Source organism: Vigna umbellata, chromosome 2, assembly GCF_029865625.1.
Source record: "Vigna umbellata cultivar VRB3 chromosome 2, Vumbellata_1.0, whole genome shotgun sequence".
Classification (NCBI taxonomy): domain Eukaryota; kingdom Viridiplantae; phylum Streptophyta; class Magnoliopsida; order Fabales; family Fabaceae; genus Vigna; species Vigna umbellata.
The window spans coordinates 44,099,950-44,118,390 of NC_142166.1; the positions used below are offsets into that span (position 1 = coordinate 44,099,950).

Below are 18,441 nucleotides of genomic sequence, written 5' to 3' on the forward strand. Positions count from 1 at the left end.
TGAGCATAATAAACTGAAAATATGAAAAATTCATTCAACCAACCCTCTCGGCAATAGCAACCACTCAGTTCCTGTAAATTATAATAACCTGCAAAATTAAATCCAATCTTTACAGAAAGTTTTGCTGGCTGGTTAGACAGATAAATTCCAGCAGCGCAGCTGGCACGTGGTTGGAAGATTTGATCACTAATAGTTAGGACAATGATGACATAAAGGTTGATATTTTAAATGCTCTTTGAGTCTTAGGAACAGACAAATGTACGAAGAATTGAAAGCAAATCAGACTTTCATGAATAGTGAAGTGTATTAAAAACAAGAATTTATTCCATGTTCAAAAGAAGTAAGATAAATTAAATGTACACATTAAATGACCATTATAAATCAAACCCAAAAGAAAAATGGGGCATTAAAACCGTGTCTTAATCAAGGTCTCCATCAGCACAATTAACATATTCACTGTTGGCCAAAAAGCACATTTATCTAACTAACACAAACAAATTACACAAAAATCTTAAAATTCCAATACATCATGCTTGAAGCATCACGCACACTCCCCAAAATAAAAGAATTTTTCGTATGGAATAATTCTCAAACAGCAGCAACTCATCTTGGTTGTAAAGATGTTGCCCACGAGAAATCTTAGAACCTACAGAAGATGCCCCAACTACTTCCCACCGCATTAGCCTTTAAAAGCAACATCTACACAGGTGGTGATGATCTACAATGAAGAAATTCTCCACTGATTGCAGATAATCTTCTAATCAGTATTTGATGGCAGCTTTTATGATTATATGAGTTGCAAGAGGATGTTTGGAAAAGTAGTGCTATAAGAATTTCTTCTTTTACATTGTTCCTTATACATCAAGAAAAATCACCCTTTCTCACGGCCAGTAGAGGGTCCCTCGTGGTTAACAAAGCAGAACATTCTCACTGTTTAGAACAAGGCCACTCACTCGTCAGAATGACAAAAGAGAGACAGAGAAAGTCAAAAGCTTCCAAAACATCAGAAAATAATAGCACTAGAACTTAGCTCATCGGCCATAAAAAATGATGAATAAAATAAAAACACATCCATGTAATCAATTATTCGTATTACAAAATGATTGGGACGGAGATATCTCAATCAATAGAAGGCTCAATAAAAAGACTACAATCAAACAGAAGTAAAACATAACTATTTACACATTATTGCTACCTGTCCATTTTCCTCATCCCTCTTTGAAAAGAAATCCGTGTCAAATGTAGAAAGAACATGATACCTCATACTTGACTTGTAGACTTTCGACCGCCAGGTCGGGGAATAGCCAAGATACTTATTAATCCACTGAGAAGGGCTGCAACAGCTGCCACGGCAAAGGCCGGAGAGTTTCCTCCACCAAATAGCTGATCCCACGGTCCACTTCCCAGGGACACCACCATCTAATCCAAACATTCATATACATAAACTTAGCAGCTCAAATAGGATCCTTCACCACAAAGTTTTATTTTGCAAGAGATAAATCTCCGTAAACTTACAACTGTAAAATAATTTCATGAATTTTCTTATTTGAAAATAATTCTATAATCTAGGTCTACTGGCATGCTTGAAATCTGTCAATCTGGGAAGAGGGCAAAAGTACAAAGCAAATTTTCATTAAACCTGCATGATTGTACAAATTAGCAGTGCGACTCTGGGTAAATCTCATTGCCTGTCTCAAGCAATACGTAATTCAGAACATGATGGATCAAGGAAAAGTGAATTAATTGAGATGAGTATTTCAAGTACTTTCTTCAGCAGCCTGAATTAGTTTTACAGAGGCAATAATTCAGGCTCATAATGAATGAAAAAAACCAAAGTGGAGCCTGAAGAAATGACATAGACCATAATGTCAGTCACATATAGTGCATTTAATTGATGCATATATCCTATAGTGTAGGCAATTTGAAATTCTCAGCGGATGTTGTGTCCTTCAATCCAAATTTCTTTGAACTAATTTTAAAGGCTTTGTCAGGAGTGAGGCAAAGCTTTATTAAGCTCTTATAAATTTTCTATTCACAAATCTACCTCTCTGTAACAAAATGCTCATAATCTCAGTCGTTACTCGAGAATGTTTTGGTGTGAAACAAATCTCCAAGGACCAACCTTGAGTGCTCAGGTCATGATTTATTTAATGAAATCTTCTCCAGAGATATGCCAAGGAATTGGAGATTATTTCTATTGTTTTATACAGATGGTTTATTTTTGTGCCTATTTGAATTATATTTCTTATTGTACTCTAGTAATAATGGACAGCTTTTAATTGTCTTACACTGTGCAGATGAAAGGTGGGAATAAGTTGACCAAATTAAAAGTTAAAACATACATGGAAACCTTTAAAAAGGACCCATGTATCAGACATATCTTGACACTTGTATCAGGAATGTCTCAACTCTCTAAACTTTTCTCAGTTCCCATGCCAAAAATTGTTATTCTTAGTCAAAAGACATCTCAATTGATGGCCCCAGCACGAAAATTACTGCCCTCTTAGTTTTACTCAGCAAAATACCTTGGGAGAGTACTATAAATTATGTATAGTTAAGGAAGTTCACCGTACGGGATCAGACTATAATTGTACTGCCCGTTGCTATTAATGGTATCCGAATACATGTATCAACATCAATTAATTGATTATTCATTTACAAATCTCATTTTATCAAGTGATGAGAAATTGTGAGGGTACTGTGACTCAGGACCACTTGTGAGATTTAACTCGATATAGTTTTATAGACTATTAGATATTGAAGATATTTTAATTATGGTAATTAAGCAATTCTAGGATTTATACAGTTATAGTAATTAGGCAATTATTTTCTTAATCTTGTGTCTTGCTTTCTCTCTTCTCAACATGGTATTTAAAGGTTAACAAGAAACAACCCTACCTCATCTCGGTGGATCCACTATCTATCGGAGCAATTTTTTGGAGTTAATGATACCACCATTGACTAGTAATATAGTCATAATGTATATAAGTAGAGGGAGTAACTCGCATGGGCCTCACCTCATGAACTAGTTTTTAAAGTTGGGTTATCTACCATATCGTCTACCTATCAAGCTCAATAGTGCAGGTTATAATGGACATATTGGAAAAAATCTCAATTTTCACGTTTTCAATAGATAGCGATTACCAATAACTTATAAGGATTTAGGAAACTCCCACCTTACAAGTTGATCCCATGGAGATGAGTTTGGCCCAAGGAAAACCATGTGATGTGGACCACTAATTAGGATTATCATATTTCTTCATTTAAATATTGTTGAAATATGGGTGTAAATATTTCGCGTTTACTGCACAATAAGCATAGATTGATTGAATAATAACTACAGATTTGTTTGTAAGAAATCCCTAAAATTAAAGGATTTGGATTAGGAGTTTATTTGGTAGCTTTGCTCCCGATTTAGAGTGTCTTTATTTCAGGAGATTTATTTCCTTTGTTTGAAGAGGTTTATTTCCTTTTCTTAGGACTTCATTTTTCGTTAAACACCCACGTATTATTTCTATCTGATATCAAGAAAAGTAATTCCATAATCATTGCTTACTTCCTACACAAATTTTCACATGGTATCATAGCTCTAGGTTTTTTCCTGGTGTCCAGGTCTCTATTTTACCACTTACGACCTTCATTGCCATCCATTGCCATTCTTCAGGAGTGTGCAATCTTAATTGCTACAGTTTCATCATAATAACCTTCACTGCAATTTTCTCTATGTAAAATCACTCATTAGACAGTAGGTTGTTAATTCGTATTTCCATGATGTCTGATCCAAAATCAACAGAATAAGATTTCAGTTTTTCATAAAAAGACTGAACTCTAAGACTTTAGAGCTTCATAGGAAAACTTTCTCAAATGGTCCCATCTTGTTCTAACCTATCTCAAGGGAAAGGGGTGTCTTTCTCACATCCTTGAAAAGGCCAAGGAGAATCAGACGTTTTCTTCACGGAGTCCAACATCAATGACATATGTATGTTTCTTACTACAGTGAAGGATATATCAGCTTTCCTCACTCGCACGAATTATAAGGCAACTGATGCAACTCAAGGTTTGAGATAAAAGTAAAAGTTGTTGCTGTTGTTAAAAAAGGAACAAAGGGAAGACTCAATACTGAGGAGATAAAAAGACGGAACAGAAGGGAAAAGTAATTCCATAATTCTTGCTTACTGCCTACAATTTTTTCATAAATATTAATGTATTTAGTGTATATAGCTTTTCCTCTTTCCTATAAGAAAAAACTTACATTCATCCCAACTTAAGGCGGGGTATGCTTCTTGCCTCAACCATATGTCACAAGAAGGATTATTTTGTGTTCGTGACTCAATCCTATATAGACAAAAACATCGTCTCTTTAGTTTCCCGAGTTGTGCTTTCATACTCTTTTTTTTAGCTTTGACATGTTTTGGCCTTGGGTTCTTGTGCCCACTGTCTACCACTCTTTCCAACTCTTATCAATGTTTCCCACTGTGCTCTACCTTGTTCGGTACTTTCTTGGCCCATTATAGGGGCTCTAACTTTCTTTTTTCTTATTATTACAGGTTGTTTCCATATTTTAGGTCGTCACCCATGGTGGTGTCTTCTACCACTCCCAACTCCCAAGGTTTATCCTCCTATTTTCTCCAAATGTACCCTTCCCAGTCCCTTTTTCGACAAGCTGGATGGAACCAACTATGACACTTGGATTTCTGACATCAAGCTTCAGCTAAGGGTCGAGACAATGTTGATCACCTAACTGTGGAAATTGATTCTATCCTGGAGGCTGATAATTTTTGTTGGAACAAGATTGATCTGTAGTTATGTAGCATTCTAAAATTCACCATTTCACCCATTTTTAAGTAGATTTTTCGTGCTCAAGTGACTAGTGAATGAGTTTGGAAATAAGCACAAATTCTTCGCACCACTAATATTCAGTGCCTTTATGGTGTTTTCCAATTCTTCATATGTATCATTTGCCTTTGCCACCTTTAAGGTCTTATGGCTGCATTTTTTTTAATAAAAAGGAAAGAATGATGTTGTTGCTGTTGCTTATGGCTGCGTATTAGAGAAAAGCTCACGGTCTTTGTGACTTCAATAGATCTTGGTGGACACCATCACTTCTTGGGGATAGATGTAGCACAAGTCAAAGATAAGTATTGCCTTTTTTCAAAGGACAGATGTGATGAATATTTGGGAGGAAACAACTTCTTCACAGATTGTGAATAAATTTCTTAACTGTCCTTGTGAAGGGCATTGGAATTCTCTCATTCGTATATTGAAATGTATAAAAGGAGCTCCAAGTAGGAATGGTAATAGGACAAGACAAAAACGACTAGTAACAGTCATCACCCACATCGTTGGATGGAAATTCTTCATGTACCCAACCCATACCCACACGAGTAAGCGTTAAGTGAGTAACCACAATTATTAATGAATATTTGCAAGTATTCATCTATATTTTTTACAATACAAATTTTTAAACAACAATAAAAGAATTGAAACATGTTTACATTAAAAATAACTGATTTGGCAAATGCATTTATACTAAAAAAAATTGAATCATACATTAAATTAGACCAACCTTTTAGATATAATTAAGAGTATCTAAGTAATTTCAAATGACAGGTATATCTGCAGGCAATAATACCTTACTATCTATTGAGTTGTGAGACATTTGGATGAGAATTCAATAGGTTCTCTAACTAAAAAGGTATCTACTTCCCAATACTACATTCTTATTGGAAATAACTTAACTTCCTAGGAAAGAAACAAAATGTTGTTCCCAGCCAATGTAATAGGAGAGTATTGAATCATGGATTCGACCTCGTGTAAACTATTTTCTTCAAGCAGTCGCTCGGAGAATTAAACTTCCTTGCATATTGCTTCAAATTTGGTGTTTTGTCAACTCTAACAATCATTTGGCAAATTTCTTCCGAGTCCGTTAGAGGTCCTAAAATTAATTATATGATTAACTAGAAACTATACTTTCTTGATTAAACATCTTATTCATAAACTCTGTTTTTTCACTCAAACAGTAGGGGCCTTGGATCATTTTACTGAAGTACACCCACAGCCCAATGGCACTCTTGACACAAACATATTATATAAAGGATCTGCTAGCCAAGACAAATATGCTAGAACAAATTCCATTTTTTCTCCTATGATTTCTGGTTCTAAACTCTCAAAACAGATGCTGATTGGACTACATCTCCTGATGATAGAAGATCAACTTATGGTACGGCATTCTTGATTGTCAAGAAAACTAACTGGTTCAGCTGGTCAAGCACAAAAGCTATACACGAGCCTTGCTTCTGCTACTACTGCTCTATTATGGATTCAAACTCGACTCACTTAGCAAGCAATTCCTTGTGGCACTCTGATTATTTAATATGATCACTCAGTGCTGGAAATTCAATGCACAATCATGTTTTACATCCAAAGACTAAACACATGGAACAGTTGTCAGTTATTAGTTAGAAGTAAACAGCTGACAGCTGTAGTTTGTTCAAATGAATAACTGTAATATAATGTAGTGCTCCTCTGTCTTTATAACCATGTGTTCTGCAACAGAGGTTCACTGACTTTTATAATAATACTCTATAATGGTAAACTGATTTACAAATTCAACCACATTTCTTAATTTCTCTTTGTTGATTGTTAGTTTGATTTCTTTTTTGTTGGAAATCTCACATTGACTAAAGATATAGCCAAATTATAGGATACATATGAATGCAAATTTCACTTTACAAATTAATTTTGTGAAGTTGAGTTACATTTTAAGTAGAAAGATTCTTCTTCACAAAATCTACTGGGAATGCCAAACAAGCAATTGCAAAGAACTTCCTTTGGTTCTCAACCTCCCACCTCACCCCATCCAACAAAAGAAACAAGAAATAGGGGATAATTCAAAAAGTAATACCTGTGGGAACACTATTGCAAGATTTAGGACCCCCATTGACAATCCTGGAAATACTAACAGTTAATATAAGTAGCCATAAAATACAATAATATACTCACAAGAAAGAATGAGCTATCAACCCTGCTCACCTTGGCCAAGCCCCAATGACTGAATATGTGTGGAAATTAAGGCATATGGAACGCTGTAAGTGATCTGAAATAATTGATCCATGAAGCCAGATTAACTTACACAGAACTCTCAAATAATATATTGGCAAAATCATGCACAATTAATGGGGTAATGTCCAAATTTTAAATTTTGACATGTCTTGATTCTCGAGATAGAAAATGCCAGTTTGTGGTAAAACTGCTGCCAAGCTTGAGTCAAGACACTCTAGGAGACATAATAGTACTGTTTATGTTAAGGTACATAGGAGAACAGAAGCCAGTTTGAGCTAAAGAGATCATGCAGACAAAATCAAATGAATTAAGATACTTTATATGATGAGTCACTGAAACCATGCAAAAAGACAGAATTTGAGTTTTTGTTTTAAGGAACAAGGGAGACAGAAAGGGTGCCTTCAATATTGGTAGAAAAAAGAACAAACAAAATGCTTTTAGCAGGAAATAGAGCAACTTACTGCAAGTGGAAACCCAAGAACGGTAAAGATTGTCAATGCAGCAATCACAATGCCAGTTGGTGGTAGTTCTTTGCCTATATAGCCAATTCTATTTGCCAGATAGGTTACAATAAGCATTGCAATAAAGCAGACAGCCATCAAGATATTTGAGATTCCCCACACAAACCCAGCCCCCCGCTTCCTGCATAACCTCTCCATGAGTACAGACGTTATTCCAAGAACAACTGAATTAAGCAATAAGCCCATTGCCCCCATTCTAACTCCAGTATCATAATTAGGGCCTTCATTTGGTTCACCACCATAAATCTCTCGGCCCATCCAATCAGTATCAAAAAGGAGAAATGGAAACCACCCAATCCAAGTTAAGGCAGTAGCGGACAGTATTGTCCATACTGGGGTTGAAAAATATCTGACTGTCCCGAATAGCTCCCACAGAAAAGCTTCTCCAGCAGCACCCGATTCCCCTGCTGCTGCTTCAACAGGTTGTGCCCCACTAGAACTCAGAGGTACTTCATGAGCTGCCATGATGCTTATATAAGTGGTGACAGCGATGAAACCAATATCAAGATAGAAAGCAGACTTGAGATTTGCACAACTAATATTGCATGCAGGGGTCATGGTGAAAGCAAAGACCTTGTACCAACCACTGTATGATCCAGCTGCATATCCAAGAATATTACCAATAGCCATAAACAGGGAGAAATAAGCATTTGCAACACGTGTCCTTCGGTGATCCTTGCCTAACATTTCAAAGATACATAAACAAAATATAGAAGCAGTCAACGTATTGTTTTCTTGTTTTATCACTAATATTTTAAATTTAAAATAAATTAAAATATAGATAAGATATACTCTTGCTGTATATTTTTCGTTCTTTTTTGAGGTGGAGGTTAAGGGGTTTTATTCAGACATTGAAGGCCACATTTGCAGAAACCATTCAGGCAAGATGTAATCAAAATAAAAAGATAAAAACATGTCCTTTTAATTTAAGTGAGAACTCTATTCAGAAGTACATATCAAGCAGATAATCATCCGTGTAGAAATAAACATTAGCAATTTTGATAGAACACCCAGAGTTACAGAAAATACCAAGACAGATTCTTGAATGTTTTATTAACAAAGTATAGCAGAAAACAAAGGTCTTTCGAGAGGGCCCTAACTCTCCTAGTTCCCCTTTTCCTCCAAAAGCCCCAAAAAAATTTCCTGCTCACCTCCTAATAAGACTATTTATAATAGTCTGTTACAGTTTCGTAATTACAACTGTACTAACTACTTTCTTTTTTTCTTCTTTTGTAAACTGTATCAAACTTATCAATACCCCTCCATGAAGATTCACCTTGACCTCAAGGTGAAATTCTAGAAATTCTTTATGAATGCAGGCAATAGATTCCCAACCATTCTCAATATCTAGAAGATGTTTCCATTTGACAAGAACTTCTAAGCCACCTTGAGTGGTCTTTCTAGTATCTAGCAGTTGTTCTGGATATACTTACAGAATATAGTCTTCGGTAAGTGGAGGAGACAAGGGTTAGGTAGACGTGGTTGGCTACCCTCCCTGGTGACTAATGATGCTACTTGTTATGTCTGGGTCCCCCCTTTCCCTCTATTATGATTACTTGCGACAATAGAATTTCCCACATCATTGGAGAAACTTCTAGTTATCCAGTTGATTTTGAAACCCGACCCAACTTTATTCTCCACTGGCCCCTTCCCTTTATAGACAGAATTTGGTTTTCCTCCATCATTTGAGCCTTCATCATTAATTATGCCACAGTTGAGGGATCATACAGCATCACTTTTGCCATAATATCATCCCTTAATCCATTCAAGAATATCCCAATAAGATAATCTTGATCAATCCCCTTTATCAGCCCTGCATACTATTCAAAATTTTCAACATAATCCCCAACCGAACCAGTCTGAGTTAAGGCAATAACCACCTCGAAAGGATTCTTCAACATGTTGGACTGGAAGCCACGAACCACTGCCAATTTGAATGATTCCCAAGTGGGATTGCAAGGCCTTCCCCTCCAAAGCTATCATCACAGTCTGCATTCTTTCCATTTCAGATACTTCTTGGAGATGAAAGTATCATTCCAACCGGTTGGTCCAGCCAAACACATCATCTCCCCCAAAGATAGGAATATCTAATTTGCGCCACCTGATCCAGCATTCAGTTGTCAGTCTTATTTTTGTTCAACAGACTTTAGAGGAGTACCCATATTCTGATTCGACCCACACGTTGGCCCACTCGACATCTTCTCCACCACCGTAAGTCGGCTAACAAAATTTTACAGCCGCTGGAACCTCTCATGATGTTCCTTTTCTGCTCTGTCATGATCTTGAACCAATTCTTGCACTATCTTTTCCAGCCCATCCAATCTTGTTTCCATTCTTGTATTCACCATGCCCCCACACAGCTACCACAGGACCAAGAAAGAAGCTCTAAATACCATTTGATAGAACACCCAGAAAGAAAATACCAAGACAGATTCTTGAATGTTTTATTCGGAACAGAACGGTCCTACCAATGTGGTAGGAACACAACAACAAAGTATAGCAGAAAACAAAGTTCTTTTGAGAGGACCCTAACTCTCCTAGTTCCCCTTCTCCTCCAAAAACCCCAAAAAAACTTCCTGCTCACCTCCTAATAAGACTATTTATAATAGTCTGTTACAGTTATGTGATTACAACTGCTCACCTCCTAATAAGACTATTTATAATAGTCTGTTACAGTTACGTAATTACAACTGTACTAACTACCTTATTTTTTCCTTCTTTTGTATACTGTATCAAAACTTATCAAATTTGGTAGAGATAGAAGAAAACAAATTTCCTGCAAAATATCTGGTACAATATTTGTGTTTCCATGTATTCACCATTGTCAGATGCTGATAATTTGATTTCAGATTTTAAGTGATATAGTAGTTTTTCTTCAGCGGGAATACTTTAAGATCAGAGACAGGAAACGAATAGAAACTTCCCAGAAGATTTGCAAAATATTTACAAAAGAAAATTTTATCATATAATACACATCAACCTTTTGCTTCTTACACGATACATCAAGTAGATTTAGAAAGGAGGAACCAAATAAATGATAGAACAGTCCAGCTTATGGAGTTTTTCTTCAGCGGGAATACTTTAAGATCAGAGACAGGAAACGAATAGAAACTTCCCAGAAGATTTGCAAAATATTTACAAAAGAAAATTTTATCATATAATACACATCAACCTTTTGCTTCTTACACGATACATCAAGTAGATTTAGAAAGGAGGAACCAAATAAATGATAGAACAGTCCAGCTTATGGAGTTCGAGAATGGATGTATGTATGTGATATTTGAATATTAGCAAGAGATTCTTTCACCTTCCTTTTTCCACTGGCCTTCTTCTCCACCATCAAACACTTCTAGCAACATTTTCCTGTGACCTGCAACTGCCGGTGACTCCCAACAGATTTCCAACAGCATTCCAATGATGTCCTCCAAAAGGCTTATCACCTTTGATGACTTTCTAATGAACTCTCCATCAAATCATCAGCTATGTCAGTTTCTACCTACTGTTAGGGTGTTCAGTGAAATAGCAACCATGGTTAATGTTGGAAGTCTTAGAGATAAGGTCATAATATATAAGTGGGTGCAAACCTCACCTTACAAGCCGGTTTTGTGGGGTTGAGTTAAGCGTAAAGTTCACTTCTTAACATGGTATCAGAGTCAGGTTAGAACCTATCTTAGTGTTGTTTGTTGGGCATGTTGTTCCACCCGCTATCAGGTTGTTATCGACCATCCATGAATGTCTAGTCTCACGCTCGAGATGTATATACCTAGCTGTGAGGAGGGTGTGTTGGAAGTCTCACATAGACTAGAGATAAGGCCAATTTATAATATATAAGTGGGTGCAAACCTCACCTTATAAGCTAATTTTGTGGGGTTGAGTTAGGTTTAAAATCCACTTCTTAACCGTTAATTAATGTACTCAAGAAATAGTATACTTTTGTATTGAGGAAATGCATCTTCGTGTACCTTGGACGCTACACCCCATTTAATCTTCACCAAGGAAATAGATCCCACTCAATGTATTAAGAATCTTTTCAACTAAATATAACAAAGCCCTTTTCATTTAGATATTCTCTCTAAAATATTCTTTTCTCCATTAACTCCATCTTAAATCTTCCAACTCTAAAATAAACATCACAGTAGGCCCTACTTAGTCTCGATGTTAGGTTGTGTGCAATCACTCTTGCAAACTTCACGCTCCAATATCGCTTCTCTATCCTACAAATGGACGAATGTGTTAAGATGTCACACATTTGTTAGGAATATGATCAAAATACTCTTTATAAGACATAAACAATGTTAACATTTCAGCCATTCCCTTAGAGCATCTCCTTTCGCTTCCCCCAAATCCCTCAAAAAACTGTAAGAGAGAAAAAAAATACCTACTCAAACTGCCTCTGGCTTCTAAAATTCTGGATGGCTCCTAAATTGAAGAGATTGCAAAAATCTCTACATTTGTTCCTAAGATTTTCCTTGAAATAATAAACTTCAAAGGAGAAATCTGAAAGAAAGAAGAGTCTAGATGATAGAGAAACAGATGGATGTCCTAGAAGACGGTGGAGAAGCCAAATTTGAGAGGACTTAAAAGTAGTACAAGAGTGGAGGCAAGAGGTACCCGTTGGTATACTAATACTATCCTTAGTTTTCAAGTTGTTAAAGCAATACAACTCTCCCTATTCCTTAACCATTCCAATTGTCATCCCCATTGCAAGATCCTGAAAAACACATTGAATGGGAAAGGTTATAGAACAATGTCATCATTAAGTTTTTAAGCAAAAATAAGTTTATTAGAAAGTTTTGGAATATAAAGGACATCTTTAAGATTGTGGAATGGCAAAAGAGATATATTGCCATGTCAAGCTACTAGGATACATGTCCCACTGGCAACAGTAATGCAGATTACTAGGAAGAGAAACATATGATGTTAAAAGAGATGAATGAAGGGTCATATGGTCTGTTGCATTAGAGTCTACAACTCAAGAGTCCTTACATGTAGTTTTAGAAACATTGAAAGAGGAAGTGAAGCTCTTACCAATCATGGTTAGAGAGCAAGTACTAGAAGGTGACTTACTAATAGACTTCATGAGAGATTTTAGACGTTCAATTTCAGCATGTGGCGCAAGCATTCCTTCTTCAATTGAAGAGGATGAAGGAGTTTTGCAAAGATTTTCAAAATCTTAAGTTGTCATACTAAATTAAATAGGTTAAATATGTTTGTAGTCCTAAAACTTGGACAAAATTGGAATTAATCATTGTTCCAAACTTTGATACATTTTGATCCTCAAACTTTAAAAATGAATGGATATAATTCTCTTATCCCAACGATGTTAAATTTCTTTTACATGTTAAACGACATTTTAGACTAGCATTGGAGCTGGAACGTGTCAAATCTGTAAACAACTTAAATGACAGCCTTTTTGACACGTTAAAAAATTTTAACAAATTGGCTTAGGTGGATTATATTTATTCATTTTTGGAACCATACTGTATCAAAGTTTGGGACAAAGACAAATTTCAATTTCATATCAAAGTTTAGGAACTAAAAACATATTTAGTAAGGATTCCTTAACTCCCCTCCTAGATAATATAGAATAGTAAGATAGAAAGCTCCAACAACATCAATAATGACAGCTCCGGCGACAACTCCATCAGTGACCCCGATGGATCATAGTGGCTAGGGTTAGAAATGATAGAACCACAAGTTGGGTGCACTTCATGCAACCCCAATAATTAAAGGAAATGGGTGCACTTCAAGCAACCCCAAAACGAACAATAACTACTACAATAAAGAAGAAAAGCAGAAGTTGGACTCCCAAGATCAGGAGCTCCAACACCAATAGTGTCCTATAAGTCATACATACTCTTAATAACCTTTACAAGGAGAACATAATTACAATTCATTAACCTAAGAATAAATTTTAGACATAAAATTTAAGGATGACAATGCAGGAAGGGTTGAGTATTTTAACCCACTAGTCCACTGAGGCCCACTCGACATAACCTGCAACCATGCAGGCCAACAACGAGATGGAGCAGGCTAGCCTGCATAACCCGCAACAAAAGTTCCACTGTATTTTAATCCTAAGTGAGTTAGTCCTCTTTTCTTTTCTTTTGTTTCATTATTCCTTAACTTCACGCTTGAGTCCCTAAGCCAACTCTCTTGCTTGCATTAGCATTGGTTCTCAAATCCTTAACAAGTGTACGGATCATCTCTTGCCTGAAAATGTGGAAGCAATTATTTGTACTTCAATTTGGAAGCACAAATTTTATGAGCGTAATAAAATATCTTTAACTGATCTTATTTATATTGTATTATTTATTTTTTAACTTCATCATTTCTCATTGTTCAAATGTATGCAGATGATAATGGGAAGATTACAATTATGAAAGAGTAGAAAATGGAAGCTCTTCCAAGGCTTTATCCAATGTTATATGGAAAAACAACAGTGATGCTTTTGAAGTCAAGACAAAATGATGGTTAATTACTATAGGTTTTTAGTAGCTTGGGCAATAGTTTCTGTTTATGTTTCCTTGTTCATGAAATATTTAACTTTGACATATTTATTTGATGTAGTTGTTAATCTTGTGTTTATTTAGCTTGTTTTAATTTTTTAGTCAATTGTAAACTCATAAAGTGCAACAAAGATAAGAAACAATAAACCAAGATTATTGTTACAACATTTGTATGTAGTTTTTGTTTCAAGATTTTGTTTAAGCAAGTTGATCTACAGACAGGGCCACGGGCCAATTATTATGCAGGGTAAGCCAACAAAAGTACCCCACAATTCTTATGTGAGTCAGTCCGTCCCGCCTACTTTTTGCAGGCTAAATGAAGGGTTTGTCAGCCCACATTGTCATCCCTAATAAAATTACTAAGATGGTAGTAAATGTTCATGAAATAAATTATCTATACACTTTTTCTATTAAAATCCATTTGGAAGGTAAGAAATTATAGTGTGGGGTTCTGTTAAACTATCATTACACTTTGTTCTTTGATGACAACAAATAAGACTATGTTTTGAAGTAATAAAGGATAAAATAAGATATCTTAATGTAATAATACACTCAATAGAATTTGCTAATTCAACTAAAGCGCTAAAAGAACTTAAATTAATTTGACCTTCTATGGATAAGAATTTGTATATACTCTTTACATTCCTATAATCATTATCAAACCTCTCTTGTTTGCAGTCAAAAGTGACAACTACAAATACTCATGAAAGCCAAAACAACTTAGTGTCAGAGAATACTTGGTGCTTTAATCTCATGGGTGATTAGGAGGGTTTGTCAAGAGTGGCATTGTGTACTTAAGTAAGCTAGTAGTAATAGTGAAAATACTTATTGTAATTAAAATTTATTATAGTGGAGCCCTTTAGTAAACTTTTGAAGGAGAAATGGACTTTCCAATTATAATGCCTAGCTTATCAGATGCAATTCTCTCAAGTTTCTTGTCATTTTCCCTCCCCTTTCCTTGAGAAAAAGAAAAAAAAATCTCATACTAATTGAATTAAAAAAAATGCGAAGAGTCTTTTGGTTGGAGGAAAATGAAAAATGCTTTTTTTGACCTCATTTGGGTTAAAAGTTTGGAAGGAAAAAATGAAGGGCCACAATCCCTCTTCCTATTTTTAACAAGCCTCTAATATTGGGAAATTTGGACGGTAAGGAAAGTGATTTAATATGTAGATTGTGTTGGCGTGAATAAACAGGTTCTATCAAGAAGAAAGGGGATTTGAGTTAGTTAGTTAGTTACTATTTATATAAGAACAAGGGTTTATTGGTTTTGTGGCATAGATTTGCAGCAGTAGGAGAGTCACATAATTGTGAAATACAGGAACGGAGCCTCTCACTGGAAGTATGGAATTCTAGTGCGGGTTTATAAAGCCCCACATTCTCCAACTACAACAAACTAACTTTTCTGGTGTGGTTCTCCCAAATTCCAAGGTTCTTCCTATCAATTGGCTAAATTACCATAAAATATTATTTCAACTCTCATCCCTTCCATTAATATTTACATTGGTAGAACAGTTTATTATGTATATTTTTCCATCTCTACTCTTGTTAACCAAACAAAAGGACCTTCTTTTCCTCCCTTATCATGCCCTCTATTAAAGTCTCTCCCATTCCCTCCAATCCTTTGAACCAACCTCCCTGCAAAGTGGAGTAATGGAAAATAAACCTAAATACTATTGTCTCTCTCCATTTATATAGATTAACTATTCCTGTTTAAGCTAAAGAAGCTAACAAAAACACTAGAATGAACTCTCTTTCTATTTCTCTCTGCTATCTGGTCTCTAGGGTAAACAAATAATCTTTGCTATTCGGAATCTTCCGTTCAATTTTCATTCAAAAAATTCAATGTACAAATACAATAAATTATAATAGCTTCCCCCGTGGTTATCAAACTCTCGAGTTAACTCGTACGAGTTTACGTTCCTAGACATGGCTTCCGAGTTAACTCGTACGAGTTTACGTTCCTAGACATGGCTTCCGAGTTAACTCGGAAGTAAACTTTTTTCTGTGTAAACTCGGTAAAATCGACTGTGACATCGGTAGGATCATGTAGAATCGCGAGTTTGGAACGATTATGCGAGCTTGAAAGGGGGGAAAATTGAAAAAAAACAAGGTCGTTTGGAGTTTAGGGTTTCATGACCTGATTGTCACTATCTATCGCGCCTCTCTATCGCCTCACCTACTTAATGAAATGTGTCAAAATTAATGACAATAATCCAAGTATTTATGTTTTACAATATTTATTTTTATGAACAATATATCTATAAATTTTATTTATTTAAAGTTATATAATTTGGTAGACTTATTTGAATTAAGATATTATTTATATAATATTTTTTTCATCTGAAGTAAACTCTTACGAGTTTACAAGTTGAGTTTACGACTCGACTCTCACAAATTTACATAAACTTTCGAGTTTGATAACCTTGGCTTCCCCTGACATAAATCTTCAAATTATCCAGTTATTTAAAGATCTTCAGAATCACAGGGTCTTGAAAAAAGAAACAGATAGCACAAGGACTTCAACCAAAATGGCCTCTGAAAAAAGTGAACATTAAGAAACCAAAATCACGAGTACATGCAATGCAGCATAATCAATAATTTCAGTTCCCATCTAAGAAAACCGTATTTACTTTCCTGATTAAAGCATGGAAAGCACGTTGTAGTTATACATCGGAAATAACCCATGCTGACAATTCGAATACCATGAGAAAAAGCCACTCTAACCCTAGGGAGACTTTTCTATCCAAAACAATAATAAGTGACTTATAGTTTCCTTGACAGAAACCAATGTAAGACAGTCGGGGCAATTTTGTCTCTAACTATCAATTTGGAGAGAAGCAAACCCTTGAATAGCCTGGACAAGCTACACGGCCTCAGTTTGTGTATCAAATAAAAATTACGGAGCTGCAGTTCTGTACCAAACGCACATAAGTTTTCCAAATTGAACATCAACTTTTCATGCACTACTTTGTCACACGATCTAATATGTTGAAAATTGGGACATCAACATTACCTAATAGTTAGCTCATCAATTTAGTAGTTTTTAAAGTATTTCCTTGGCAGGTTACAGTAATAATAACCAATCTAAGCAACAAATATGTTGGAGCCAAACTGAATATATGATGATAGCATGCCTTTGTGGAAGAATCAAGAAAAAAAAGTACAATACGAGAATAAAAAACGAACATGTAATTCATATTTAAGGAGGAAAGTGCAAATTTAGGGCTTTGACTTGGTCCTTAACGATTGGAAATTCATAGGGAAGAAAGATATACCAGTGAGATCACCAAGCAAGGCTCTACAAGGGCCCTGAGTGACGTTGTTAGCCACGTCCAAAATCCAAAACCCGAAAACGAAAACGCCCACAGCCCAGGGGCGATGTTTGGGCGTGTCGCCGAACCACCACCCGATGTCCGCGGAGTGACCGATGATCAGAACAGCAATGATGATCGCCAATGCTCCGCCCAAGATAAACGGTCTCCGGCGGCCGAACCGGCTGGTGCAGCGGTCGCTCAAGTGGCCCACCAGGGGCTGCACCAGCAGCCCAGAGAGCGGCCCACACAACCATATGATGCTGGCCCACACGTGCGGGATCCCCAGCTGCTGCACGTACGGCGTCAGAAGAGAGAGCTGCAATGCCCACCCAAACTGAATGCCTCCGGCAACCGACGCTACCCGCAGCAACAGCCTCAACGGAACCCTAGCCGGGACCACCGGTCGATCCTTGGACCGGCGTTGTTGACGGGGACGGCGCTGCTGAGTTTCTTGATTCGCCATTGTGTACGAATTCCAAATTCCGTGACCCTTCCGTCCCCATCTCTAGCTTGTTCGCAATCTCGGTGCGACCGTTTCCTCAGGGCATAGCGCAAGACCAGGAAAAGAGAGAGAAAGAGAGAAGAGTGGCGCATCCGCTGGAGAAGGGCATTGTAGCACACTTCATTCTGTCGAGACACTGCTCTTCGGACAGACAATGTGTGACCGTGTCAATGGGAATGTTTATTGCAAACATACCCTCATCCCACCACCTATTTACACAGAGTAATATTATCTGAGACACCTAAAATTTTTAGGTTTATTAGATACTCTTCTTTTTTACTTTTTACTTTTTACTTTTTCTTTTTTGAAAAAAAATTCTATTAATGCTTACTAATAATTAATTTAATAAAGAGAATTTCTCTTTTTTCTATTCACACTTTTTTTTACTTTTACGTTTCAAGTTATCGTTTAATTTAAATTTAATTGATTTTTTAATTTAATTGTACGGAATCATGATTTTATAATAATGGTGTAATAATATATAGTTTTCTCTCACTTTTTCAGGAATGTGAAATGACAACTTTATCGTTCAA

General features: G+C 36.1%; 1 protein-coding gene across 4 annotated transcripts; it reads right to left on the reverse strand.

Annotated features, from left to right (window-relative positions):
• Positions 1–294: 294 nt before the first annotated feature.
• On the reverse strand, positions 295–18,104 carry LOC124847179 (sucrose transport protein SUC4-like). 4 transcript variants are annotated; one of them, XR_015784386.1, is made up of 6 exons: positions 17,368–18,103; positions 7,524–8,263; positions 7,033–7,096; positions 6,905–6,948; positions 1,196–1,419; positions 295–930 (listed from the first exon to the last, which is right to left on the reverse strand). XR_015784386.1 is itself a non-coding variant. In XM_088106976.1 (6 exons), exons 1-5 carry the CDS (start codon positions 17,867–17,869, stop codon positions 1,261–1,263), a joined length of 1,509 nt encoding a protein of 502 aa, XP_087963102.1. In that variant the 5' UTR covers positions 17,870–18,104; the 3' UTR covers positions 295–930; position 1,260. The 4 variants fall into 4 exon arrangements, 3 of the variants coding, with proteins under 3 accessions (XP_087963102.1, XP_087963103.1, XP_087963101.1); XM_088106976.1 differs by having other exon boundaries at positions 1,260–1,419; positions 17,368–18,104; XM_088106977.1 differs by lacking the exon at positions 17,368–18,103 and adding exons at positions 10,891–11,082; positions 11,173–12,173 and having other exon boundaries at positions 375–1,419.
• Between the last annotated feature and the right edge of the window lie 337 nt (positions 18,105–18,441).